The sequence below is a fragment of the Electrophorus electricus genome, chromosome 4 (assembly GCF_041902795.1).
Source record: "Electrophorus electricus isolate QZ-2024a chromosome 4, ASM4190279v1, whole genome shotgun sequence".
In the NCBI taxonomy this organism is placed as follows: domain Eukaryota; kingdom Metazoa; phylum Chordata; class Actinopteri; order Gymnotiformes; family Gymnotidae; genus Electrophorus; species Electrophorus electricus.
The window spans coordinates 30179627-30203776 of record NC_137500.1 but is presented as its reverse complement, the minus strand read 5'-3'; the positions used below and the strand labels follow the sequence as shown (position 1 = coordinate 30203776).

Below are 24150 nucleotides of genomic sequence, written 5' to 3'. Positions count from 1 at the left end.
TGTACTGCTATCAGCATGTCTTAGATGTCCTTAGGGATAGTGTCAGTGCAAACAAGTAAAGAACATGGTTCTTTAACAGAGAGTGTGGACAGATTAAAAAAAGGTTTGCATCTCATGACATTATGTTCCTGTGGTTGTTTGGCAGTCCCTCACTCTATGTGTATGTGTGTGTGTGTGTGTGTGTGTGTGTGTGTCTTGTGAGTCAATATTAAATTACACTTTGAATTGTTGCAAACATTTCCACTGAGTATTAGCTGTCCATTACCTTGGCTGCTTCTGTAACTGAAGGAGCAGACCATTCCAGTCAGTCTGGCTACCCACTGAAGAGAACAGGTTGGAAAACACACTGGCACCCTCCATAAGGGTTTGTGAAATATGTTGCATGGCAAGGGACTGATTGAGACTGGCCGAGTAGAGAGCCTCCAGAGAGAATACAATCTCTGCTACAGTGGCGTTCACCTGTACAACAGGTAAGGCAATGTAAAGCAGTGGTGGAAAATATTTTGATACACTGAGTGAAAATGGTCCTAGCCTGAGTATACAGTGCAACCTAGTGGTCAACATCTGCTATCACAGCAGGGGGAAAAAACTATTAAAAAACAAACATAGCGTGATAGTCAAAATTGATAAGAAAAAGGCAAAACGTGTGAAAATAAAGTGCAAAAATGCCTGTCATTCATGTATCAGTGCACACAAGTCTAACCGTCATATTCTGGGTCACTGCCGGGAATGGTGAGAGGATGTAGAGGAATGGGTGTAGATACTCATTACACCACCCAGCAAAGACTGTGCTGTTGAGCCCAGCTAATTGGCTGATTGAGTCCCAGAGCTTCTGCACCACACTGCAATTCAGCACATTGCTACTTGCGGCCTGAGGGGGGGAATCAAATGAAGGTTGTCAGGTGCAGGGATAATGTGCTATGGTAATATACAATATACGCATAGCAGAAACAATCCTTGCAAAAAACACAAATGGAGGTTACAGACACCAGCTGTTTATGTGCATTATACTTCTCCAACAGATAGCACACGGCATCCGTGACATTCTGACTGTGAATGAGAACTTGTGGTGTGCTTACAGAAAATATTCAGTAGCCTAGCAGGGTTCATTCCCATTCAGATTGTCATTTTACTGTAACTATATGCTTTCTGAGTAATAAGGAAAATAAGCAGACACAATAGAAGAGAAAGTGCCTGAAGCAGATTATGCGTGAGTCATTGTAGTTTTCTCCACCTACTGATGCTCTATAACCTTGCATGTATGTATTGTATGATCTAGTTTCTAAAGCAAGCTCATAGAACAGTAATCCAGTTCCAGCCCAATCTGACACTGTTCTACGTGCTTTAGGTTGCACATCAGGGTATTTCATGTTGCAAAACAACACACAAACCTCTCGATGTTAGCCCAATACTCATTGCAATAATTTCTGGTGATACTCAATGTGCTCATGAACAACAGTTTTAATCTCTTACATTTTTTCGCTTGGTTCTCCAAAATACAGTAAATGATGGCGGTGGCGAGTATGTAAAAAAGGAAGCAATTAGAGGGCAACAATATAAGAAAGTCAATATAAGAGCCATATTAAAATGTAGTATTTTGTAATATTATGTATACTATATTATAATATAATAATATTATAAATTATAACATTATAATAATGTTCTATATTATAATAATATTTTGTAATAAATAAGCAATTCAGTTTTTTTTTTTTCATATGTGAACAACAATGAGAAAACCAAACAAAGCATCTCAGTGGCATTTTCTATGTTGGTAAAATGGGTGCATCACAACAATAGCTCTCATTTTATAGTGGCACAGCAATAATCTGTCACCACGCCACTACAGCAGGGCTGTTGCATGCAGCTCATGGTTCAGGTTCTTTTCTGACAACAGGATATACAAAACGTTTTCAAAACTAGGTCCTATAGAACAAAGTGAATGCTGCAAAACCTATACACAAGGGATATTTATACTGCAAAAAGTGCTTTCTAACGCTGCTTGTTTAGAAATTTCTGAAACATGGTTAAAGTCACACGGCCAGAGGGGAACGTGGATCTAACCTGTAGCACAGTTTCTGTGGTGGACTGTAAAACATCTGGCAGTGCATCAATGATGAGAGACACATTCATGGGGTGTATACCAGTGTAAACATCTGTCAAAAGCTTTGAGAAACTGTTGATGAAATCTGGGGGGTGGAGAAAATACAATTTCTGCTATTTTCTGTTATACACTTTCAAACTGCTTAAGTCTACAGCTGTTTTGTTAAGACTGTGAAGAAGCATTCCAACAAACTATACAATATCATAATAAATTAATACTACAAATAGCTTGCATCATTAATACATACAAAATGTAATTTAATACAAAGATCATAAGTGTATCATTATGGACTCATGGCGGTGTGCTGTTGTTGCATGTCACTTCTCTTACTGGTTTGTGCCTGTATGCTTTGGACCATGGCTGCCATGACATTTCTGACCATGGTTAGAGTGGACAGTGCAGAGTCCCACGTCGGCGTGCCCTGCAGGCTTTTGACAAGAGCAGTGACCATGCCTTCCAGCCTATCCAGTTAACACGGTGAGACAGGGAAGCCACGAACACACAAGGACAAGTTAGTAAATTAAGGAGCACATTAAAAATCAACAGATGAGGATATGTTGAATGAACCAAATACCAAAGTAAACAGAACGAAACATAAACAAAATAAACACAAAGACAAATGATGTTTTGGGGGAGGGGTATAGTGTACCTGTGAAAGGTGAGTTGGTCAGCCATCCCAGAGAGGATCTGGACAAGCTCTGGGACAGGCCCCAGTACGGCCTGGGCAAACTGAGGTGGTAAACCCAGAGCCTGTTCATCTACTAGGAAAGGTAGCAGAAGATCCAGGACCCCAGCAAGCTGTAGCACCAGACAGTGAATATTACTCATTAAAATATTACCAAGTTAATAAATACAAATACATTTCACATCTCACAGTATTTTTTTTTTCTTAGATGTTTGCTGTGATTATTATTAAACATAGTACTAGATTTAGTGGTAGATTTCATGTGAATATTATTAAACATAATAGTAGAGTTAGCTGTAGATTTATTGGAATTATTATTAAACACAGTAGTAGAGTTAGCTCTAGATTTAATGGTGAGTCCACATTTATTTCCCCTCCAGCCCAAACATGATGGCATTAATTTAAAAAAGGTGGGGGGGGGTTTTCCAAAAAACCAAAAAGGTCCATGACACCTTCCATTTATTCCATATATTTAATGACTCATATGGCACTTATTCCATGTAGCTACTGAATAGTTCTTACAATTTGGACATGTAAAGTCACCCTGGAAATAATATCCTGAATAAAAAGATGGTTGTAATAGCATCCTGGATAAAAAAGGGGGTTGTTACAGGTGAAGAATGTGCAGCAAAAAAAGGAAGAGTCTCCAACTGAAACGTTTAATAAAACAAATGAAACCAAACCCGAATATAAATGTGCATTAACGATAACAAATTAATCCAGCGTATCTTGCAATGGCTGACAAGATCATGAGGACAAAAGCATGTTAACAAAAAAGGCAAATTAGTGACAGAACAATCTTTAGTTGATGTGGACGATGAGGCACAACACACAGCACCTGAGGGAGGCATGGCCAAAGCAAAGACAAATGACAAATAACCAAAACCTAAATCATTGGCAATGCATGCTAGACACTCCTGGGAGCGGGAGGGCGCGGTGACAGTAATCAGTGCTTACACAATCCAGGAATAAATGAATTTGTGTTACTGGAAAGGGATCTGTTTAGGAATAATTGTTAGCACCACCTGACCTGTTTGGTAAGGCTGTCAAGGTTACTAAGGTTCAGGTTTCTCAAGCTTGCCCACAGGTTCATTTTGCCTGTACAAATGAATAGAAAATCAATCATTCAATTACATACAGAAAACTGCAATAGACTGCAATACATATTTAATTAACTTGACTGAGGAAAAAATGTTTGATCAGACATGCCTAGACTGGAACTGAGAGTAAAGTTGGTGATTTTCAGTACTGCAGAAACGTATGGCTCAGCCGTGCTATTGGAGGGCACAGATGCCTGGAGTCCTCCAATTAGGTTCACGATACTAAAAAAAAGATACATGCAAATCTAATTATGAGATTGATAGCTGTTTTTTTACTCAAAATTGTCCATATTACATTAACATAATTCTTAAAGTTTTAACATACATTTTGCTGTCATCATTTGGGGAAATAGACTGTAAATAACATTTTCCTGTGTTCATAGTCTGAGTAAGGTGTTTTCTATTACAGCTACAATATGCTATATTACTATGGAAAAATATCTTCTTCTTTTCTTTACTAAGAATTTGAAGTGCACTATAAAACTACATAATATAAAGTCATGTGTGAACTCAATCTAATCATATCTTGGTTTATTAAGTACAAGTAAATGAAGACCCATTTAAAGCATCTTTTAGATCCAAATGTTTTGTTTTGTTTGTTTGTTTTTTGACTGAGACTACATTAGACTATCTATTTAGAGAAATATAAAACACTTTACTCACACTTCATTCCACTCGCCAGGTCCACCAGCCTTAGAGATGGTGCTTATGTATGACATAATGTTATTGATCATGGGAGTAACAACTTTAGCAGACTCTGGGGCCAGTACACTGATTACGTTTTCTACTCTAAGTGCCACTTGGACAATGAAGTCCTGAACTTGAGAATAGTTCACATTTGGGTTCAGAAGCAGCTGAAGTGAAATGTGGAGAGCTCCTGCAATATCATCAACCACAGGTTGAGTCAGTGGATTAGTCCCATTAAAGATATTCTCCAAGACCAAACTGACGGAATTCATGACGGCTGTTGTGAAATTGTCACTCTGCAGGCCACCATCAGTGTTACTCAGCTGCATGGCATAGTTCAAACCCTGATAGACCTGTCTGACCACATCAAAATAGGCCCGGTCCTCAGCAGGAAGCAGTGATGCCAAAGCTTCCATCAGCTGTTCAAAGTCCATACCTGTGGTAGTGATATTAACAGTACTGTTGGTCAAGTGAAGTATTTTGGCAAAGGCCAGTGTGAGTTGTGGGTTTGTTATCCAGTCTTTGGTAAGGTTGAGGTAGTTCAAAATCTGAGTTTCAATGTTAGCAGATATGGTCTGGTTCGTCTGGAAACCCACTGAATCATAGTATGCCTGCTCAATCTTTAGCAGCTCCATCTGACCCTGCAGTATGGTTGCTAACGCTTTGCTGATTCTGTTCAGCTGTGTCTCATCTATGGGAGGTTTCACATTAAGGATCAAGTCTTGAATCTGGTTAGATACTAGTGTGGAGAAATTGGACTGAGCAATGTTAATTAAAATCTGCATTTCTGCCAGGCGAATGTATGGGTTGAGATGATCTCTGAACACACTTCCACTGGTGGTATTATCCAGCTTCTGCAAATACCATAGTGCAATCTCATTGTACACTAACTGAGCATATGCATTCTGTGACATCAGTGTAGAGTTGATCTTGCTATATGGGTACTGTTCATGGAATGCCACATATAAAATGTCCTCCAATATTTGGATATAATTTGTGACTGAGGTCACATTCTCCACAATAAAGTTCTGAAGACTCCATTTTATATCCGCGAGCATTCCAGTCAAAACCTCCTCAGTCACACCAAAAGCTTTAGGCTCTGGGATAGATGAATTCAAGAGTTTCGTTATCTGTGCATACACCATTTGAAGGTGTTCTGAAAGGAGTGCCTGAGAACTGTTAGACATGGGTATGGCCTGAAGAAAGCCAACCACTCCCTTAATCAACCTCACAACACACTGTGTCTCATTGGAACCTGGTATTCCTTGAACAGATGTGTCCTGGAGTTGATGGTCTAGACATTGGGAATTATTGATTACCTCCATAAGATCTGACAGTAGAAGAGGCAAGGAAAAAGCTTTTGTTAGGTGTTCAAATTGTTCCAGTTCAAACATGGTGAGATTGCAGACTTGGAGTGTTTGCTGAATACTGGTGTCATTGACACTGGGAGTAGCAGACAATTTCTCAAGGAGACAGAGGACATTACTGACAGTGTCTATTGTGGAGGACATGTTCCAAGCTAGGACAAAGTTAAGAATATGACCAGTGACAGGCAGAGTCATGTTGTCCTGTAAAGGTGTTATAGTGATATTGACATCTGCTCCTTCTTTTATCATTTCAACAAGTAAAGTTAGGGTCTGGAAAACTTGTGGAACTTCAGCTAGGCAGTTCCAACCAGCAGGTGAACAGAGGGCTAGGTCTCTCCCCATGGCTTGTATGCGGTTTAGAAGAACTTCTAATTGGACCTGTTGCTCAGGAGGCAAGAGCACCCCAAGTTCACTCAAGAGAGCTTCCAACACTGCAAACTGACCTTCACTACTAAGCATCTGTATGGACTCTTGGCTCAGGAGTTGCAGAGTATTCATGACTACTGAGTTGAGGTTAGTGGTCTGGGAAGCCCCTGGCCATTGTATATCCAACTGCCCCAGACCAAATACCTTTAAAATGTCACTCAAAGGTGTCATCCAGAGCTGGCTGTTAATTTGGTCAGTTGACGTGATATTGGAGAACAGCTGCATATTCTTGTCCACTATAGTCATGAGGTGTAACAAAATGTTCTCTGGGAATGCATTATTACTCACCTTCCCAGAGGCACTGCACAGCTGAAGGATTCTGACAATGGCTGTTGTAAGCTGTGGATTTATGATCCAATCTTGTGTCAGATTGAGGTAGGTCATGATCTGAGCTTCAATGTCATACGGAATACTCATGTTTTCGTGGAGGCCCAAGGAGTCATAGTACATCTGTTGAACCTTGATCACTTGCAGCTGATTCTGTAGTAGAGTCATTGCTGCATTTCTGATTAATTTCAAATCTGCCTCATCTATGGGAATGTTCACATGGTCCATCAAATATTGGAACTGGTTAGACACTAGTGCATAGAAATCTGACTGAGCAGCATTAATTGCGACTTGAATTTCTGCCAGTTGAATGAATGGGTACAGAAACTCTCTGAACATGCTGCCACTGGTTGCATTTACTAGTTTCTGTAGATACCACAGTGCAATCTCACCATATGCCTTTTGAGCATAAAATGGCTGTGACATTAGTGTAGAGTTCATCATGTGATATGGATATGGCTGAAGCAAAGTCACATTTAAAAGCCCCTCCAATATACTAAACTCATGTGTGATCAAGGTCACATTTTCCACAGTGAGATTTCCAAGGTTCTGTCTAATGATTTCCAGAGCTTCAGTCAGAATCTTCTCTGTCACAATGAGAGGGTCAGACTCTGGGATAGACATGTTCCATAATTTCATTACATTCTCATACAGCTCATCAAGACAGGATGGTAGAATTGACTCAAGTCCTTCAGGGAGAGGCATCATTTGCAGCAAATCAATTGCTCTCTTAACAAACATCAAAATACATTGGGCTTCACCGGAACCTGGGTAATCCATGGGGGATGTTGTGTTCTGAGGCTGTGGGTCCAGACACCATGACATGTTAAGAGTTTCCAAGAGCTGAGACATTAGAGGGGACATAGACACGTTTGCAACTTGTTCCAGATCAAAAATAGTGAGATTTAAGTCTTGGAGTGCTTCCTCTATATTGATGACACTTGCATTTGGGAAAATGTCATAATGAGTAAGGAGTTGGAGAACTTTGCGGACAGTGTCCTTTGTGAATGACATGTTGGGTGACGTGTTCCATGGTACGAGAAGGTTAATAATGAGATTGGTCAGAGGCAGAGTCATGTTGTTCTGAAAGGGAGCTACTGTGAAGTTGACATCTGCGCCCCCCTTCATCACTTCAGCAAGGAACGACAAGGCCTGGCACACCTGTGGAACTTCAGCCAGACAGGCCTGAGCAGTAGCTGAACAGGCTTCCAAATTTCTAAATAAAGCAAGTGTGTGATTTAGAAGATCTTCTAACTGGATATGATGATGGGGAGGCAAAAGACCTTGCAGTCCACGGAAGATGGCATCCAGAACGGCAAACTGGCCCTCATTGTTAAGTGTCAGATTGGAATCTGGGCTCAAGAGTTGGATAATGTTCATAACCACAGCATTAAGGTCATTGCTCTGGGTAGACTCTGACTGTTTCTCCTCCAGCCTCAACATTCCAAAGGATTCCATGATGTCATTTAGAATGTCCAGCAAGACTTGGTCATTAAGCTGGTAAATGGATGTGATGTTCATGAAGACCTGAAGGTTCTGGTCCAACAAATTAGTGAGATCCTCTAGTATCCCAGTATCAGGACGCTGCGTGGAGTTGCTAAGGAACTTCTGTAGGAGATCCATGTAGGTGTCTCTATAGAGGCTTTGCAACAGAGCCTCTGCTCCCGCAATAGGTCTAAAGGTAGTGCAAAAGGGCATCTTAATGATCTGGTATAACCTCAGGTACAAACATATACATTGGAAATTCCAACATTAAATAGTTCAATATGTTCTACAACAAATATGTTAATGAAACTGAAATTGCAGAACATTTGTGTAGAATTGTGTAGAAGAGACATATTGAAGGTAATATACCTTAACAGAGCAGCTGGATTTATGCTGACTTCCATGAGCAGTGATTCAACCACTGGAATAAAGTTCTCCCATGTGAATCCAGCCTGACAAACAATGCCATCTGAAGCAAGAGAACCTAGGCACAGAAATTTACCTTTAGCTAAATATAAATATACGTAAGTATACTTAATTCAAATCAAATGCATATCATTGGCACACTGAGTGTGTGTGTGTGTGTGTGTGTGTGTGTGTGTGTGTGTGTGTGTGTGTGTTTGTGTGCGCGCATGCATGTGTGTGTGTGTCGTTTATGAAATGATTGGTTATTTGTTCTCTTGAGGCAGCTTTAAAGAAGTAGTGGTAAAACAGCAATAAATATTTACTTGAGACATGAACTGCCGCTATACTAGCGCTACCCATTTATTGGTTGAAGAGCCCTTGTACCTCATAAATTATTGTGTATATGTACAGTGGATTTTATGTTTCTAAGCATTGCTTACAGTTTGGTTGTGCAGTGCCATTAGCTTGGTAGGTTAAAATCCAGTAGGCCATTTGGAAGTGCGGCTCCAGGGATAACCACTGAGAGCTATTCTGAAGTAGTGGTCCCACCTCTCCAAATGCTTTCAAACCCCTAAGTGACAAAAAAAAAAAAAGAATGACCAGCAAGTGTTAATATGTAACAAATACTGTCCTTATCTAGCGAATCTCTAGAGTTTTTCTAAGTATTTTCTCCACTTGCGGATTTATTCATTTGTAATCATGCAGTGCTACAAAGTTTGTGCACCAACAGAGTTTCTACGGAATGTTTCTGACCTGGTTAGAAGGATCTTGAACCAGTCAACCGGTGTGTTGTATGATATCCATTCTGAGAGGAAATTCCAGTGATGCTGCTCATTAATAAACCTCTGGTAGGAGGCCCCATGTTGCAATGAAGTATTATATAGCCTGTGCCATTCAGTCAGAATCATGGAGGGTGTGACATTGTATACCAAAGTGCCCTCAATCACACTTGTTAACTGATCAACCTGCTCAAATTAATAAAACAAAAAAGAGAGAGCGAGACACTGACAAGTACTGAAGATGCCGGTAAAATGCTGTTGTCAAAGCTCAGTAAGAGGAAACTACAGCTGATATCATTTCTGGGTAGGCATCACACGTACCTTCACTACCAGAGGAGACCCATCTCCTAGATAGGAGCTGCTGCCAGGACACACCAATGCAGCATATAACTCAGGATTCATGGAGCTGTATGCAGACATCCAGCCCAAGTGTTCAGCCGGGTCAGGACATTCTGCATCCCCCATCAGAACCTCGATTATAAAATCAATTCATAGAAACTCTAAGTAATTTTCACTACGGAAAAAAGGGGCGAGAACCTCTTAGTCCACTCCTCGGGGTGTTTTTGGTTTGGGTTCTGGTTGTGGGCTCACCCACCTTGATCACAGTCTGCACTGCAGAATCTAGGGTACCGCAGACCCAGGTATCAGCTGCAGTCTGGTTCAGCGTGTGAAACATGGTCGCCTGAAGATTTTCAGCCTTCTGCAACATAGGCTGAATGTAAGCTGTGAAACAGAACACAACCAAAAAATGAGAACACTAAAAATAATAAGAAAATAATAAGAATGTAGTTTTTCTAGTCACACACACCAGAGCCTTAAATATTATTTAATGTGCTGAACATGCACTTAAATACCTATCTGTGCCTCCATAGCTGCTGTGGCAATCTGCATAGAGGAATGCACTTTCATCAAGAAAGCATTAATGTGATCCAAGACAGGCATGCCTTGGAGCATGACTATCACAGTATTGCCAGCACTTAGGAGTCTAGAGAGAGAACAAAAGATATTAGAATAGAAGGCAATTGAGAGCGTGGTGAAGTGCTAAATCTTTTTTTTTTTTTCTGGTGCTACATCTCTCCTATAGGTAAGTGAAAGGAAAGGCAAACACATTCTAACAAACAAAAGGAAATAATGAGGATGAGCTCTGTGACACAGGTAAAAGGGTGCATACAGTTGCTCCTGCAAGGTCTGTGGGTGGCTGGCACTGTCGTCCATGTCATCGGGGGCAGCAGACCGAGTCCAGGCCAAAAAGACCTGCAATGTTTCAGGTTTGAATTTGAACATAAAAAGATATTAGTATGTTTGTGACCTATTGAAATCTTGTCTCCACCCTGATTTTCCAGCTTGATTCCATATGTACCCAAACATTTGAACCACAAACTATAACATTCTGTGATTAATAAGCATGCTCATAAGACACATAGAATCATATCTTAATCTGGGGTCAGTGCTTTAAGATCCTCATTTTAAAATCCCTAGGGCAGTGTTTTTCACCCCAGTCCTAGGGCCTCACCTGACGTCCCACATTTTTTGCTATTAAAAAAGAATAGCAAAACAAATAATTCTGCTTTTAATAGTTTGCCTCAGGTACATTGGGAGATGCGATAAAGCAAAAATGTGGACCGCTAGTTGTGACGACTGAATAATGATGGCAGGTGGGGTAAGTGGCCTGAGAGAGTTTGTTCAGACATAAGGGAGTGTTAGTTAGAGCTCTCTGGAGACTTATAAATCTGGAGTCTTATTTCTTGCACTCACTAGGCTGAGTGCAACTGTCTCCTAAGTAACTGTACACATTTGGTGTTCTACTGTTTTCCTCACGTTCGCTAATGCGGCATGAGTGTATGAAACTATGCTGGTGATAACACTGCACATAGTCATGTACACAAACACAAATGAGTTTATACAATTATAGTAAATGATTGCAAATTGTTAGTGTATGTAAATTAAAAGTCTAAGTAAAAAAAGGAAATGATATTAAACTTTATGGACAGACTTCTACTGCTTCTCCTGTTCATTTCATAAAATAAATATAATAATATAATGCAGTATATATCAAAGTAAATATAATAATATAAATAATATCAAGGTAATATCTCTTTGTGTAGAATGTACCTGCAGGATAACCTTCTCTTGGCTTATCGATCCGTATATCATGTCAACCTCCAGTGTGCTACAGTCAAGGGCAGTGTTGTTGGTACATAGAAAGTTCTGGAAGTCTTCTTTGTTGATCAGTACAAGCACCTGCAAGAAAAAGGTATAATTACAAATACATGAAAGGAATTATCTGAGATATTTTTGTGAAATGTGACTGTACCTGACTGAGGGGGATCTGAAGTTGTTCAACATGTCTGGCCATCTCTGGGCTAACCAGAGACATGTTAAATGGCATCAACACATCAGACAGGGAGATGCTGACATCTGTATGGGATTGGAAAAGAAATCCAGGCTGAAATCACAGGCAACCTCCCTATGATGTACTACTTATGAGAGAGCTGAATTGGCTAATGGGTTTTTTTTTGTTTGTTTTTTTTGCATTGTTTGCTTTGTTTAGTTTTGTTTGTTTATTCGTTTGCTTGTTTATTTTGTTTGTTTTAAATACTTATAACGGCTTCTTTTTTTCTCTTTTAAACAACCCGGTGATCTTGAAAAGATTATTCTGTGTTTGTCACACTTGTTTTTCTTACTCTGTAGTTTTTCTTACTCTTTTGATAGTCTGGTGATTGCTAATTTGTTAAAAATGAAGCCATGGGTTAATTGGATATTGATATTTGGTATCTATGAGAAATATCCTGTCCTGTTCCTGGGAGACAATAGCTCATGGAAGCCCAAACTGTCATTTGAGCTTCCTTCAATCAGTAGTTGGGATCTTTTCTGTTCTGGGACAGAACATGGCGAGGGAGAGTATAATTCGCTCTGGCATGAAGTAGCTTACCCAAGCAAAACCCATATAAACAGACTTTAGACTAATCTAGAGCAACCTCTTACTATGTGTTACATGGGGCAGTCGAACAGGGAGTGTGAGACATGCATGTACCTCTGCCCTGCCAGGTTTGTAGGAAGCCGAGGAGGTCAATGCTTTCTTCAACAAAAGGGCTGAGCATGTCTACAGAAGTATTAGCTTGTGGGAAGCTGGTCTTAACTGAAGTCAAGGCCCTGTAGACACACACAAAAATGAAAGAAAACTCACAATTTTCCCTGACCACATATGTTAAAACTTTAAGCCTTCTATTAAAATTCAGTGATATGCACATAAATGTAAAGGACTATAAGTGATATGTGCATATTGATTACTAATACATTATGCGCATACAGATACATACAAACTCCCATACCAAAAAAGGTTATTGTGAAAATAGTGATTGTAAAACTGTGTTTAATTTTATATCCATGAAGGGACTTTATTTATTATTGTTGTTCACTATAAAGGTGCTTCCAGTAACTCACTGTTTTAGCATCACCAGCTTCTTAGGTACATCTGCGAGCCCCTCCTGGTAAGTGGGCTTCAGAAAGAGGTCAGGCAGATCCAGGAGGAAGGTCCACAGCGAGGTCTGCTGCTGTAGTTGGTCCATCGCCACCACAGCTGTTTCAAACCAGCCAATCATGGCCGATGGGTTCAGAAACAGCAGTTGCGCCATAACCTGCCAACATGCACACAGAATTATGTTTAACATACATGCAGAATTCCGTCTATTGTTTAACATCAAAAGCTAACTGTGCAAATATGTGCAGTGTATTTGTCTGACTGGTATGTGCCCATACCATTTTTTTTTAAACTTATGTAACTTTCTTTTAATGTAGCTACACTTTCAGATGTATATAATACCTCCTCGAGAGTAAGCTCTATTGTTGAATGAATGCATTTTGTTTGGTTTAAAGGGTGTGCTTGTGTGACATTAGGCACAAAGGAAATAAGTCCTACACTTTTCTGTTTTGACATAGATAGCCCAGAACAAGGCACAGCTCAGTGGGAGAAAGACAGTGGCTTTCTGATGTCTTGCATTCAGGGCAACTTTAAAAAAAAGACACGCTAACCATACCATTTTACCACATAAGAGGTCACAAATGTACACATTATAATCAAATCTGTCCACTACTTACTCCACACTGAATTGATTTCTAGCCTGTAAACAGGGAAGGTCATGATCTGTAATACTGTCATAATAATGGCTGTGACATCAGCAGGGAGGGAAAGAGACATGAATGTGGGAAAGAATTGTCTTTATTCTCTATGCCAGAATAAAAGAACTGACAAGGAGCACTGCAGCGAACTGGTTAAATATAACAAAAAAATAGATCATCGCTGGGAGTGAGATTCAGGTGACAGAGATGCAGCAGAGGTGCAGCAATCATCTGGGCAGCCTGTGCAATGCATTAGGCGAGGAATGCACAGTACTGGTCTTTACATAAGGGGAAAAACAAAGATGGCACAAAACTAGGCACATGTACACATGATTAATAATCAGGTGATTTGAGGAGGGGAAGGTGTAAGTTTGCAGAATTTAGAAAAGCGAAAAGGGCCATTAATATAAAATGATCATGTGACGCAACACTAACGCACTCAACTATTTTCCCACATTTTTAAGATGCTGTACTGTTTTTCAGTTTACTATATAGATTATATTGTTTCTGATAGGGATCACTATCGGGCCTTTATACGAGCATCTATATGTTTTTTTTAAAGTATGCGATTTCTGAGAGAGCAAACATAGAAGGCATGGCCCCACCTCGTGGAAGGTAGAGAGCAGCACTTCTGGCGCAGGGTCATCAGTCCCGCAGAGCTTGACCAGCATGGAGGCGAGTGGCTCAGACTTGGATAATGTTGATATGGAGATGCCAGACATGGAGAAATCACAGAAGGACCTTTTCAGGATGCTCATGGACTCCAGGATGATACTCAGTGTGACCTAAAGGAGCCAAACAAAATGACCAGTATGAGCCATTTGTCAGAGGGGCTGCCCCTGAGGAGAAGGTGTAATCAAATTATCACTATTTCAAAATGACAGTTGAAAAGTTCCTGTTCCTCATCTCTTTCTCCACTTTGTTTTATCATGTTTGAACAGACAGCGACACAATTGCCTTCTCAGCTCATTAAATTCTCTGTGGTTATTTTTGGGCCTGCTTGGTACAGCAGGGGTTTCTCTGTATGGATTTTTATGCCTTCTAGTGTCAAACAGCAGTCTTTTCTCAGTTCTACTGCTCAACAGCATGGTAGTTGCAGGATCCTGAAAAGGCTATTTACACAACAAATGATACGCTGACTAAACTGAGTTTCTATAAATCTTTTAAATGGCCTAAGATGAATGAAATACTAAAGTTGTCAAAATTAGATGGAACAACACTAATGTAATCATGGAAACTGCAGCAGTTATTGATCAGATAAAGACAAACTGCACACCTACAGAGCTGATAATAACAATGAATGGACATCCCTGTGTCACTAACCTCATCAGCCAATATGGTGGAGTTCAAAACATCTATGATAGATGAATTCATGTTTGTTGGGTCTTCCAGGCTGGAATCTTCAAAGAAAAAAATATAAAAGTTACTTATTTTAGCTACATCAGTGGCTGTAGTCTTTTTTATGCTCAGTGTTTATATTAATATTGTACACAAGCATATGCACATTTCTTTGGTTGGTTTTATAATAGGTCTGAATCTGAGATGATTATTTCTCCACTTTACACTCAGCTCAGCTTATGAATGTGATGGTACTAACACCTTGGAAAGGGAAAATCTCTTAAACATGGAGCGCTACAACTCTCCAGGACTGGGGCTCGGGAAAGCTAGGGCCCCTGGAAATGATGTATGGTGATTCACAGGAGATGTACGCACTGAGCATTCTCTCCCATAGCCCAAGGGTCCGTGACTGATCGGACGTGTCTCTCTTCAGGATTGCATGGTTCAGACCTCTCCTCTGTAGCAGTAGGTGAGATAGCAATGATGAACTAAGAAAGAAAGAAAGAAAGAAAGAAAGAAAGAAAGAGAAAAGAGTGTAAGCGAGAATTTTAGATTCCCGTTTGGGCTTGCAGTGAGATCATGTTATGAATGTTTGTCATGACTGGCCACTCCCTTGCATCCTATTGTCTTGGTTAGCTTGTCTCGTGTCTTTGTTTTGCTTTACTTCCCTGTTTTGTTTCCTCCGCCCCTAATGAGCTGCACCTGTGTCATGTTTAATGCTCATTTATTGTAGTGTTCGCTGTTCATATTTGTCAGTGCAAACTTCTGTAATTCTTTTCCTCTGCTTCCCCTTCTTTGTCACTGTGTGTTTTGTTCCCTTTTGTTTACTCATGTATTCTCGTGATTTACGTATTGGTTCTATGACCTTGGACTGTTCCAACGATTACAATTCTGGATTGACTAAATCCTGCTCTTCTCCACACACGCATCAGCCTCAAAACCTCTTATTGTTACATTGTTATACAATACAGATTTTAATTATTATTTTGCCAAAAAATTAACAAATGACATATGCTATAAACACTGCACATTCAGCATTAATCAGTGCCACCAGAACAAATTCTGTCATTCATACAGTTTTACAAATACTGTACATGAATAATATAGAATTTGTTGAATGTTTATCTCCTTTCTGTCATCAGTGTATAAAAGGGGGTTTTAGTGGCAGTTATGTAATGCTGATGAGGTATTGGGTGTGCCATCGGCCTCACGTTGTTAATGAGAGCATGCCGCTGATAGTTCCAGGACCTGACAGTGAAGAATACTCCTCTCCTGGTCTGATTACATTCTCTACCAAATTATGATGTCACTGCTTACCAGGATTTCCTTCAGAAAGAAGGAGCTTTGCACAAAGCCATCAGATGCAAACATCTGAGCAAGGACCATGACTTTTAGGGGACCAAAAATCAAACCCTGATCCAAACTGACCACCCTGAGAGGTCTCGTGACAGCAACCACAATTTATCTCTGACCGTGACCGCTATCAAGTTAAACTGAAAATGTTTGAACACACTTCTTGACTTTTCTACACAGTTATATTTTTAGCCTGATGCTTCAGCTTCAGTAGTCAGGGTGGTAAACACACAAAAGTACAAAATAACTTGTAGTAATCACCATGACAGAACTGGTAAAATTCCACCTCATCACATATGTGTTGCCTTTACACACAGAATGTCAAAGGTTATTCCAGGGTAATAGATCACCACAGTGGTATGAAAACCAGCTAACACATCAAGGAGTGCCCATTCTTCTTATGTGAGAAGAGCCACTAAGACTTCTCCACCATTAAACAGGATCCAGGTCTTTGTAGATGCCTGATTCATAAAAGGAAAGTTTACAGTAATAGTGGCAAGGTGAAAACCACAAGGAAACTGCTTTCCAACTAAATTGCCTTGTCAAATTGCAGCTAATGACACCAAAATTGGGTATGTCATTTTTAAAACATGTTGAGATTCGTTTCCAACATTCCAGTGTTATAATTTGCTGCCATAGCAATCAGCTGCACTACCCTCAACCACAAATCACTGCAGAGAGTAGTGTAGACAGTACCACAGTGTTGACAGTACCGCACTGTCTCCGGTGTAGACAGTACCGGAGCAGTCGCCTGATGACTGATGACTCTGCTCCATCAACACCATCAGTGATACCATCAACACCAGTATCACTAATCCACTCATGCACTCATGCACATTACCATGCTGTCAATAAATAGTTTAGATTATTTATTACTATAATCACTATCACTACATTTTTAAGTATGCACTATGTGCATGGCAGTGTCTATTGCACATTGCCCTGTACAGTACATCTTGTGTATTTCTGGTACCTATTGTACAATTCTGGTATTTCACGGTTTGGACTGTGTAAACCATTCACATGCATTTTGTAAATTATGTGACAACAAAAGCATTTGAAGTGAATGATTTATGTGCATCTAAGTACGGGCCAAGTTAGAATTATGTGACTGTCTGTCTGTACGGGTCCATGTCAGGAAGCTTCTAAAACAAAGGGTAGATTTCTCAGCCACATTCCAAATATTCTTTAAAATCACCTTTGGACAAGGAAATGCATATTACCCAAGTTGCTTACTTAACTTTGAGACATCATTTTAATCTCTTTGTTCATTCCAACTTTTAAATTCATCAGGTGTCAGTAAGTAGTAAATTATATACGTAGTATAAAATAGTTTAGTAAATGTACAACCGAGGTTATACATGGTTTGCAAAACTGTTTCCATTGCAAAGTCTTACAGGAGTTACATTATGCACAACAGATTGAACCAATCCTAAATCTTAACTTAAATATATGAGAGTATTATTTTTTACTAAGAAAAACAGATTTAGAGATATTTTCAGTTATTGCATGGTATGTGTGCTGCAAATAAACTTCCCTGCATTACTGTATATAGCTTTTACTTATCAGAATGCATTTGTTCTCAAAGATAATTAGTAAATATTACTAATTATCATTCATATGATTCAGAATGCAATTGCAGATATCTTGAACTACTCATTCATCACTTTTGGATTTGATTTTGTTTATACCCTCTGCCTGTTTTTATTGTTGTTGTTTGTTTTTACCTGGAAAAGCCCATAAAGCCACCAAGCAAAACATATTGTCCCTTAGGTACAAAATCTTTAATGTCCTTTTATCATCACAACAGAGACCTACAGATGATCACAGAGCTAAAGGTCATCTAATCTGTTTGATAATGTGACAAGTACACTGAGCATCCAAACAGCAAGCACAAAAGATCCACTCCATAAAGTGGGTATTCATATTATATGTTAGGTGAGAGATACTGGGTGAGACGAGGACAGAGGAAATGAAAGCCTGTGCCAAGGCAGCAATGACATGCAGCTGGGTTGAGAGCAGGGCGTCAGAGGTCATACCTAAGGTTATCCACCTCCCTGCGTCTCCGCTGGCTCCTGTTGGTGGCATAGGCTTGGAAGTCCCTGTGCAAAAGGTAGGACTTGTTGGAGCAGGTACTGTCAGTATTGCACATGAGGGTCTGCAGGAAGGGGAAGAAGCCTGCACTCGGGAGGTTCCGTGGGGCCACGTAGCCTGAGAAGAAGAGATGAAAGGGTTGCTAAGGCATGGAGAATGGCATGAGGAAGAGATAAAAGGTTCGCTAAGGCCTGGAGGATGCCATGTGCCAATGAAGAGGTTTACGTGGCAGAATCTCACAAAGCAGCACCAGAGGCATGTTTCTTCATGTTGGCTGGGATGATCACCATGAAATCTAACTCCTGACTCCTACAGCCTGAAATTGTGCCTCCTCATTGAGTGATGTGATTTTTGTCCCTCTACATTGTTCATGTTTAAGGATAGCTTCCAAAATACCTGACACATCAGAAAATAACCAGTACAGCTCAGGCAGGTGAGGAGTTGGAGGAGTTGAGAGTATCCATCAGACTGTCCTTCACCTGCACATAGCACCCTAGTGCAGATGTGGCCAAGACGTTCTGGGCTGACTGAATAAGATACATCACAGAGCCTCTGATTTGCTACATCAAAAAGGTACGGAACATCCAAAAGGAACCTGCAAGTTTCATCTTTTGCTGTACATTATCATATATCATAATTATAAAATATCTAACTATAAAATATATTATTAACTGTAAAATACATTATTCTGTGATTAACACACACCTCAGGCACATGTTTTGTTTTCTCCAAAACTGTTAGAATCACAGATTATTCACATTGTCTAATTTCAGTACTATATCTAATCCCATATAGCACTAAAATTAGACATGGATACCTTACTCCAATTACTTGCTACACCAATCCTCCAACTCTTAAGCAAGGAACAACATGATTACAATGCATGCTACAATGTCACCAAAATATGTCATAGAACCAGCCTTTATGTAACCATGTAAATAAGATCCAAGTACATTGTGCTTTTTGTGAGCCTTCATGTTCTACCTGATTTCACAAATTTTGATCTTTTTATTTTGAAAAAGATTAAATTGATAAAGTACACCTATCTTATTAAAAATATCAGTCCTGTGTGCTAACACAGAGAGAGGAGCTGCCAAACAAAATGATGATGCTTTGCTAGTCTAGTGGTTACTTATTGGAGTAAGTGCAATCAGACTATGATTGTTACTGAGTGTAACAGTGTAACTGAAGAGTAGAGGTGAGAAATTAGCCATGTCTAATATCGCTCTGGTTGAAATGCCCTGCGGGAAATCTCTGGTTTTTGTGATGTAAGCAACGAATCTTACCCAGACTTTAGGCATTACCCAGGCAGATCACGTAAATGGCTTTAATTTATGATGTTATTCGCATGAAGCTCTTACTTATTCTGAAAAATGCTACTCAAATATTTAATCCTTATGGTAGAATCCCTGTCTAATATGGTAAATTGTCTTTATATTCTCAGGAAAAAATAATTGTTTTATTATTTGTATCACGTAGCGCAGAGCTCCAAAGAATGTTCCCATGCGCCTTTTTACTGAGGTTTTCCAAGAACCAAGGGACCATTCTATGTACGACGACCCAACCCAGCTCAAAAGCGGCAACGAATGTAACTCGCACTCATTAAACAAATAGTACAGGCGTACAGACTCTTTTTTATGCTGATATAAACATTTGCACTTTTTTTTTTTTCTATTGTATGTCAAACTGAAGAAAACCGAATGCCTCTGTCCAAAGCTAGAAAGTCTCCAAAGACTACGCTATATATGCAGCACTCGAGTACCAGCTAAGCACGCAAAAAAATCTTTTGGACATGATGTTATGAAGCATATTGTCACCCCTCAGCCACTAATCATCCAACCATCTACCAGTGATCACCCACATTCACTCAACCGTTCACAATCCCATGATTATTAGTTATTCCCTTCACCTGTCTCACTTTTCCGTTTTCCTCCTAAAGTTGCACATCCGCCTCACTCCACTGCTTCGCGTTCTGCCGAATCAGCTTATTGAGCGGCCCCTTTATCGTCCTCTTCGCGTTACTTTGTGTTTTTTGGAATATCTTCTTAAACTCAGTTCCTTTTTTGAGCACCTGCATCTCGTGTCCTTCAAAATGTCACACGGATATAATATTTGTTTTTTTTTTAAACAGCAACATGTATAAATGTATAATCCATTGCTCTCTTCATTTATAGTCTAAAATACATTTGCCATTCGTTTGAGTTTCAGTGTTTGATTTAAACCTGACTCACGGTTTCCTGGGGTTACATAAAAATACTTAGTTTTAAAAACATGCATATCTCTTCCACACTTTCACATTAGCAAACATTGCCTTTGCCAGACAGAATTTTCCATGGGCCTCCACCTCTCTGTACTTGTTCACTCCTGCTAAAGAGCTAATTTCAGATCAGCTGGTTCTGGGATATCTTTTTACATGGATGTGTATTTCATCTTGCCAAGAGCAAGAGCTTTACAAAAGACAAAAGAGACCAAACAAAGCACACTATTACCCCAAGAGAGAGTTATCATGAGTCAATGGCACTGTGGGAAAAAATAATGCTCTTTTATGGAAAACACAACCTAACTCCATGTTTTTTTGACTCTCTTACTATATGTATACAAACAATAAGACGAAACAACTACCATGTCTTGTTTGTATAGCAATACTGAAAGAATTATCTTATTATTGATTCCTTCTACCACACAATTATCAGAGATTTCATAAAAGGAAATCACACCCTTTTAAACAAGCAAATCTTCAGAGGTTGATATGTGGCTAAACAAATCACCATTTTCTTGCTGGAGCACAGGACACCAAATCTGTGCCTTTTGTCATAAGCAATATCAAATGATCACCAGAGTTTAACACTACGAGACCTGCAGTGTCATATTACGCACCGGTCTCCTATTGTATTTTGTTTGAAAAGATGTTCAGTAATAGTCAACGGGAAGAAGCAGGCTATACAACAGGCTGTGAATTATTAGCTACATGTACTCTATAGCTGTTACTGTTTTTCATTCAGTTCTATATACTCTGAAATTAACTGACTGTTTTTATTATGAACACCTTCACACCTGCGCATTAATGTATTGAGCCAATCAGCAGTGCAGTGTTTAAAATAAGGAACAGATCAAAAGCTTCTGTTAACGTTCACGTCAAAGGTCAGAACGAGAAGGGAAAAGAGTGAATGAACTGACTTCCTGTGGCATGGATTTCAGTGCCAGTCAGACCAGACACAGATCTCCTATGATTATCATGCACAACAGTTTCAAAACTGTATACAGAATCGTGCAAAAATAAATCAATAAATAAAAATAATCTAGCGAGCAGCAGTTCTGTGGGCAAAAACACCTTGTTGGCAAGAGAGGTGAGAGGATTATTGTCAAACTGGTTCAAACTGACAGGAATGAACCATGAGGTGGATGGGACACGACAGCCGAAGGCCACGTCAGGCCTCACTCATGCCAGTCAAGGACAGGAATGTAAGGCTACGCTGGGCACTGGATCACCAACACTGGACAGGAATGTAAGGCTACGCTGGGCACTGGATCACCAACACTGGACAGGAATGTAAGGCTACGCTGGGCACTGGATCACCAACACTGGACAGCTGAAATTGTAAAAAGTCACCGGGGCTAATGAATCCCAATTTCTTCTATGACGTGCAGATGGTAGGGTTAGAATTTGCTGTAAACTGCAGAAATACATGGCACCCAATACCCAGCCTGCCTGATATAAAAAAATTAGGTCTGGAATATTTTCTTGGCAAACCAGTAATACTAGTCATGCATTGTTTAAATTTTATAGTGACTGTAAAATGTGCATTAGGCACAGCTATAAAGTTAACCCTCAGCTTGCTGATCACTCAGATTTTATCATTTAAATGCTGCACATACACAGGCATAATCATATTCAGATGACTGAGGAACAATTAGTGTATTTGCATGCATTTAATAATCCAATCACAATTGGATTTCTCGAGTAATCTGAATATTCAGGCAGTCATGTAAACAGCATACTCTGATTCCTTAGATCGGAGTATGGCCTAGAAATCAGAGTAAGAAATCTAAAGAAGAATTGAGTTTTAGCTGATTTCTAAGCACTTGCATTTCTTTCAGATTTCTCAGTCTGCAAACATAACCAGCGCTGTCCCAGAAGCAGCTAGCTGAATTACACACAGCATCTGTGAAATGGCTATCAAACACTTCTGGGGAGACTCTGTAATGAATTAAATGCTTGAGGAAATGAATAAGTGCAGCATTGTGCACTATTTCTTACCATAAACCACATGAAGATCCATATTTGCCAGTAAGATGGGTCCATGTTTACAGTATACAATATAATACTGCTTTCTAAACAAACACTGAGTCTAGACCTGGCCTAAATGCAGAGTCTGCCCTTACAGTATTATCAAGCAATACACAGAATCTGCCCAGAAGGAGGTCTCAAAGGGTGTGTCTGAACCAGAACTGCACCACCTGTTTCTAATGATGAACTCTGCTCTACTCCTTTATAAAGAAGGGCTAGGATTAATGAAATTGAATCAGACATCACGGGGTACGGCTGTGACAAATATCTTTACATTTACATTTACAAATTTTTGTAGACTGTTAAACCCACAGTTCAGGTGTGGATTTCTCCTGTTGTAGAGTGATGTGACTAAAGAACTTACATGTGCTACTGGGTGTCGGGGGGAACTGCGAGCGCGTGATAGCTAAAATGATGAAGATGACCAGAGGCCAGACAAAGAGAATCACAGACCATCCCTGCAGAAAGAATTACACACATTATCTTCTGTCCAAGTCAATTAACCCTTTACGGTCATTTGTATACTTGCACCTATACTGAACTTATACAAAGCAAATTGAACACTATTCTGTAGGAACATTTACCAAAAAAAATGCTTGGAACTAATTAGTATTGTATTTTTATTGAATCGTTTCAGTCTGGTGTTAATGGACAATTACTCACCGGCTGCCTGATAACATTCAGGCCATTCTTCCAGAGAAGAAGTCGTAACTGCTGGAAGAATCCAGCCATCAGGAGTACTGACATTCAGACATAAAAGGCAAATTTTATTTCAGTCAGTTTTGGTATCATGGTATACCAAAGCAATTAAAACATAACATAAAAACAGTAATAAAAAAATATGAGCATTATATAGGACATCTTAGAACATCTTAAAACAGACATGCAGTATTATTTATTAACGAGAAAGTGTTTCAGGCACATTTTGAATAAACACCAGATCTATGCAGGACGCCAATTCTGCTATGTAAACCTACAGTACGCACAAGAAAAACATTCTATTTCAGAGCGCCTACATCGTTCACAGATTCATACTTCACAGGAATTTCTAGAGCGTTTCATTTACACCATCTATACACTTTCATTAATGTAGTATATTTTGTACAAATGTTTCTATACCTACTGCAGCGTACCCTAGCCTACTGTAATTACATGTTCTAAAATCGACATTTCATTTCCCACGAGTTTCCTTACAGCATCACTGATGCTCCGATCAAGGAATAAGATAAATCTCTGGTAATGGACAACTTAACAGAGAAACGACTTACTGTGTCATCCAAAGCCAACGGTAATATTTCTAGACACACAGGTACATTGTAATTTATTTATTAAATATAGTTACTTTACCTCGTTTTCTGTAGGATTCGTTTGTTATCGTATGCAATATATACGATGCCTCGGGCACATTTTTCTAGCTAGGAACGCTGAACAGAACGTGTTCTCGGTGTGACCCAATCACCTGATTGTAAAACAACGACTAATATTTAAAAATGAACAAATGGCAATATTTCAGCTAGAGCTAACTTTACCGAAACATGCGCTATTCACGCGGCTGACACTGAAATCCGACCACTTTCGTGTTGGTAGTTACGT

General features: G+C 39.6%; 1 protein-coding gene across 3 annotated transcripts in view; it reads right to left on the bottom strand.

Moving 5' to 3' along the window:
- Window positions 1–24150, bottom strand: part of abca12 (ATP-binding cassette, sub-family A (ABC1), member 12) — a 58643-nt gene extending 34493 nt beyond the window's left edge. The window contains exons 1-26 of one of the 3 annotated variants that reach the window (XR_014123367.1): window positions 23905–24150; window positions 23221–23297; window positions 22922–23015; window positions 18215–18386; window positions 15198–15310; window positions 14808–14884; window positions 14090–14269; window positions 12810–13003; window positions 12400–12518; window positions 11680–11783; window positions 11478–11606; window positions 10537–10619; window positions 10220–10350; window positions 9961–10088; window positions 9687–9836; window positions 9340–9551; window positions 9027–9157; window positions 8551–8665; window positions 4553–8371; window positions 3999–4111; window positions 3820–3887; window positions 2754–2902; window positions 2435–2565; window positions 2065–2189; window positions 704–871; window positions 266–459 (exon numbers count right to left, since the gene is read on the bottom strand). Coding sequence is in view for 2 of the 3 variants with exons in the window: in XM_081713206.1 (XP_081569332.1) it covers window positions 266–459; window positions 704–871; window positions 2065–2189; window positions 2435–2565; window positions 2754–2902; window positions 3820–3887; window positions 3999–4111; window positions 4553–8371; window positions 8551–8665; window positions 9027–9157; window positions 9340–9551; window positions 9687–9836; window positions 9961–10088; window positions 10220–10350; window positions 10537–10619; window positions 11478–11606; window positions 11680–11783; window positions 12400–12518; window positions 12810–13003; window positions 14090–14269; window positions 14808–14884; window positions 15198–15310; window positions 18215–18386; window positions 22922–23015; window positions 23221–23289 (6968 nt within the window). In the remaining variant the exon portion in view is untranslated. The remainder of the gene's footprint in view (window positions 1–265; window positions 460–703; window positions 872–2064; window positions 2190–2434; window positions 2566–2753; window positions 2903–3819; window positions 3888–3998; window positions 4112–4552; window positions 8372–8550; window positions 8666–9026; window positions 9158–9339; window positions 9552–9686; window positions 9837–9960; window positions 10089–10219; window positions 10351–10536; window positions 10620–11477; window positions 11607–11679; window positions 11784–12399; window positions 12519–12809; window positions 13004–14089; window positions 14270–14807; window positions 14885–15197; window positions 15311–18214; window positions 18387–22921; window positions 23016–23220; window positions 23298–23904) is intronic. The other 2 variants (XM_081713206.1, XM_081713207.1) reach the window with 2 other exon arrangements.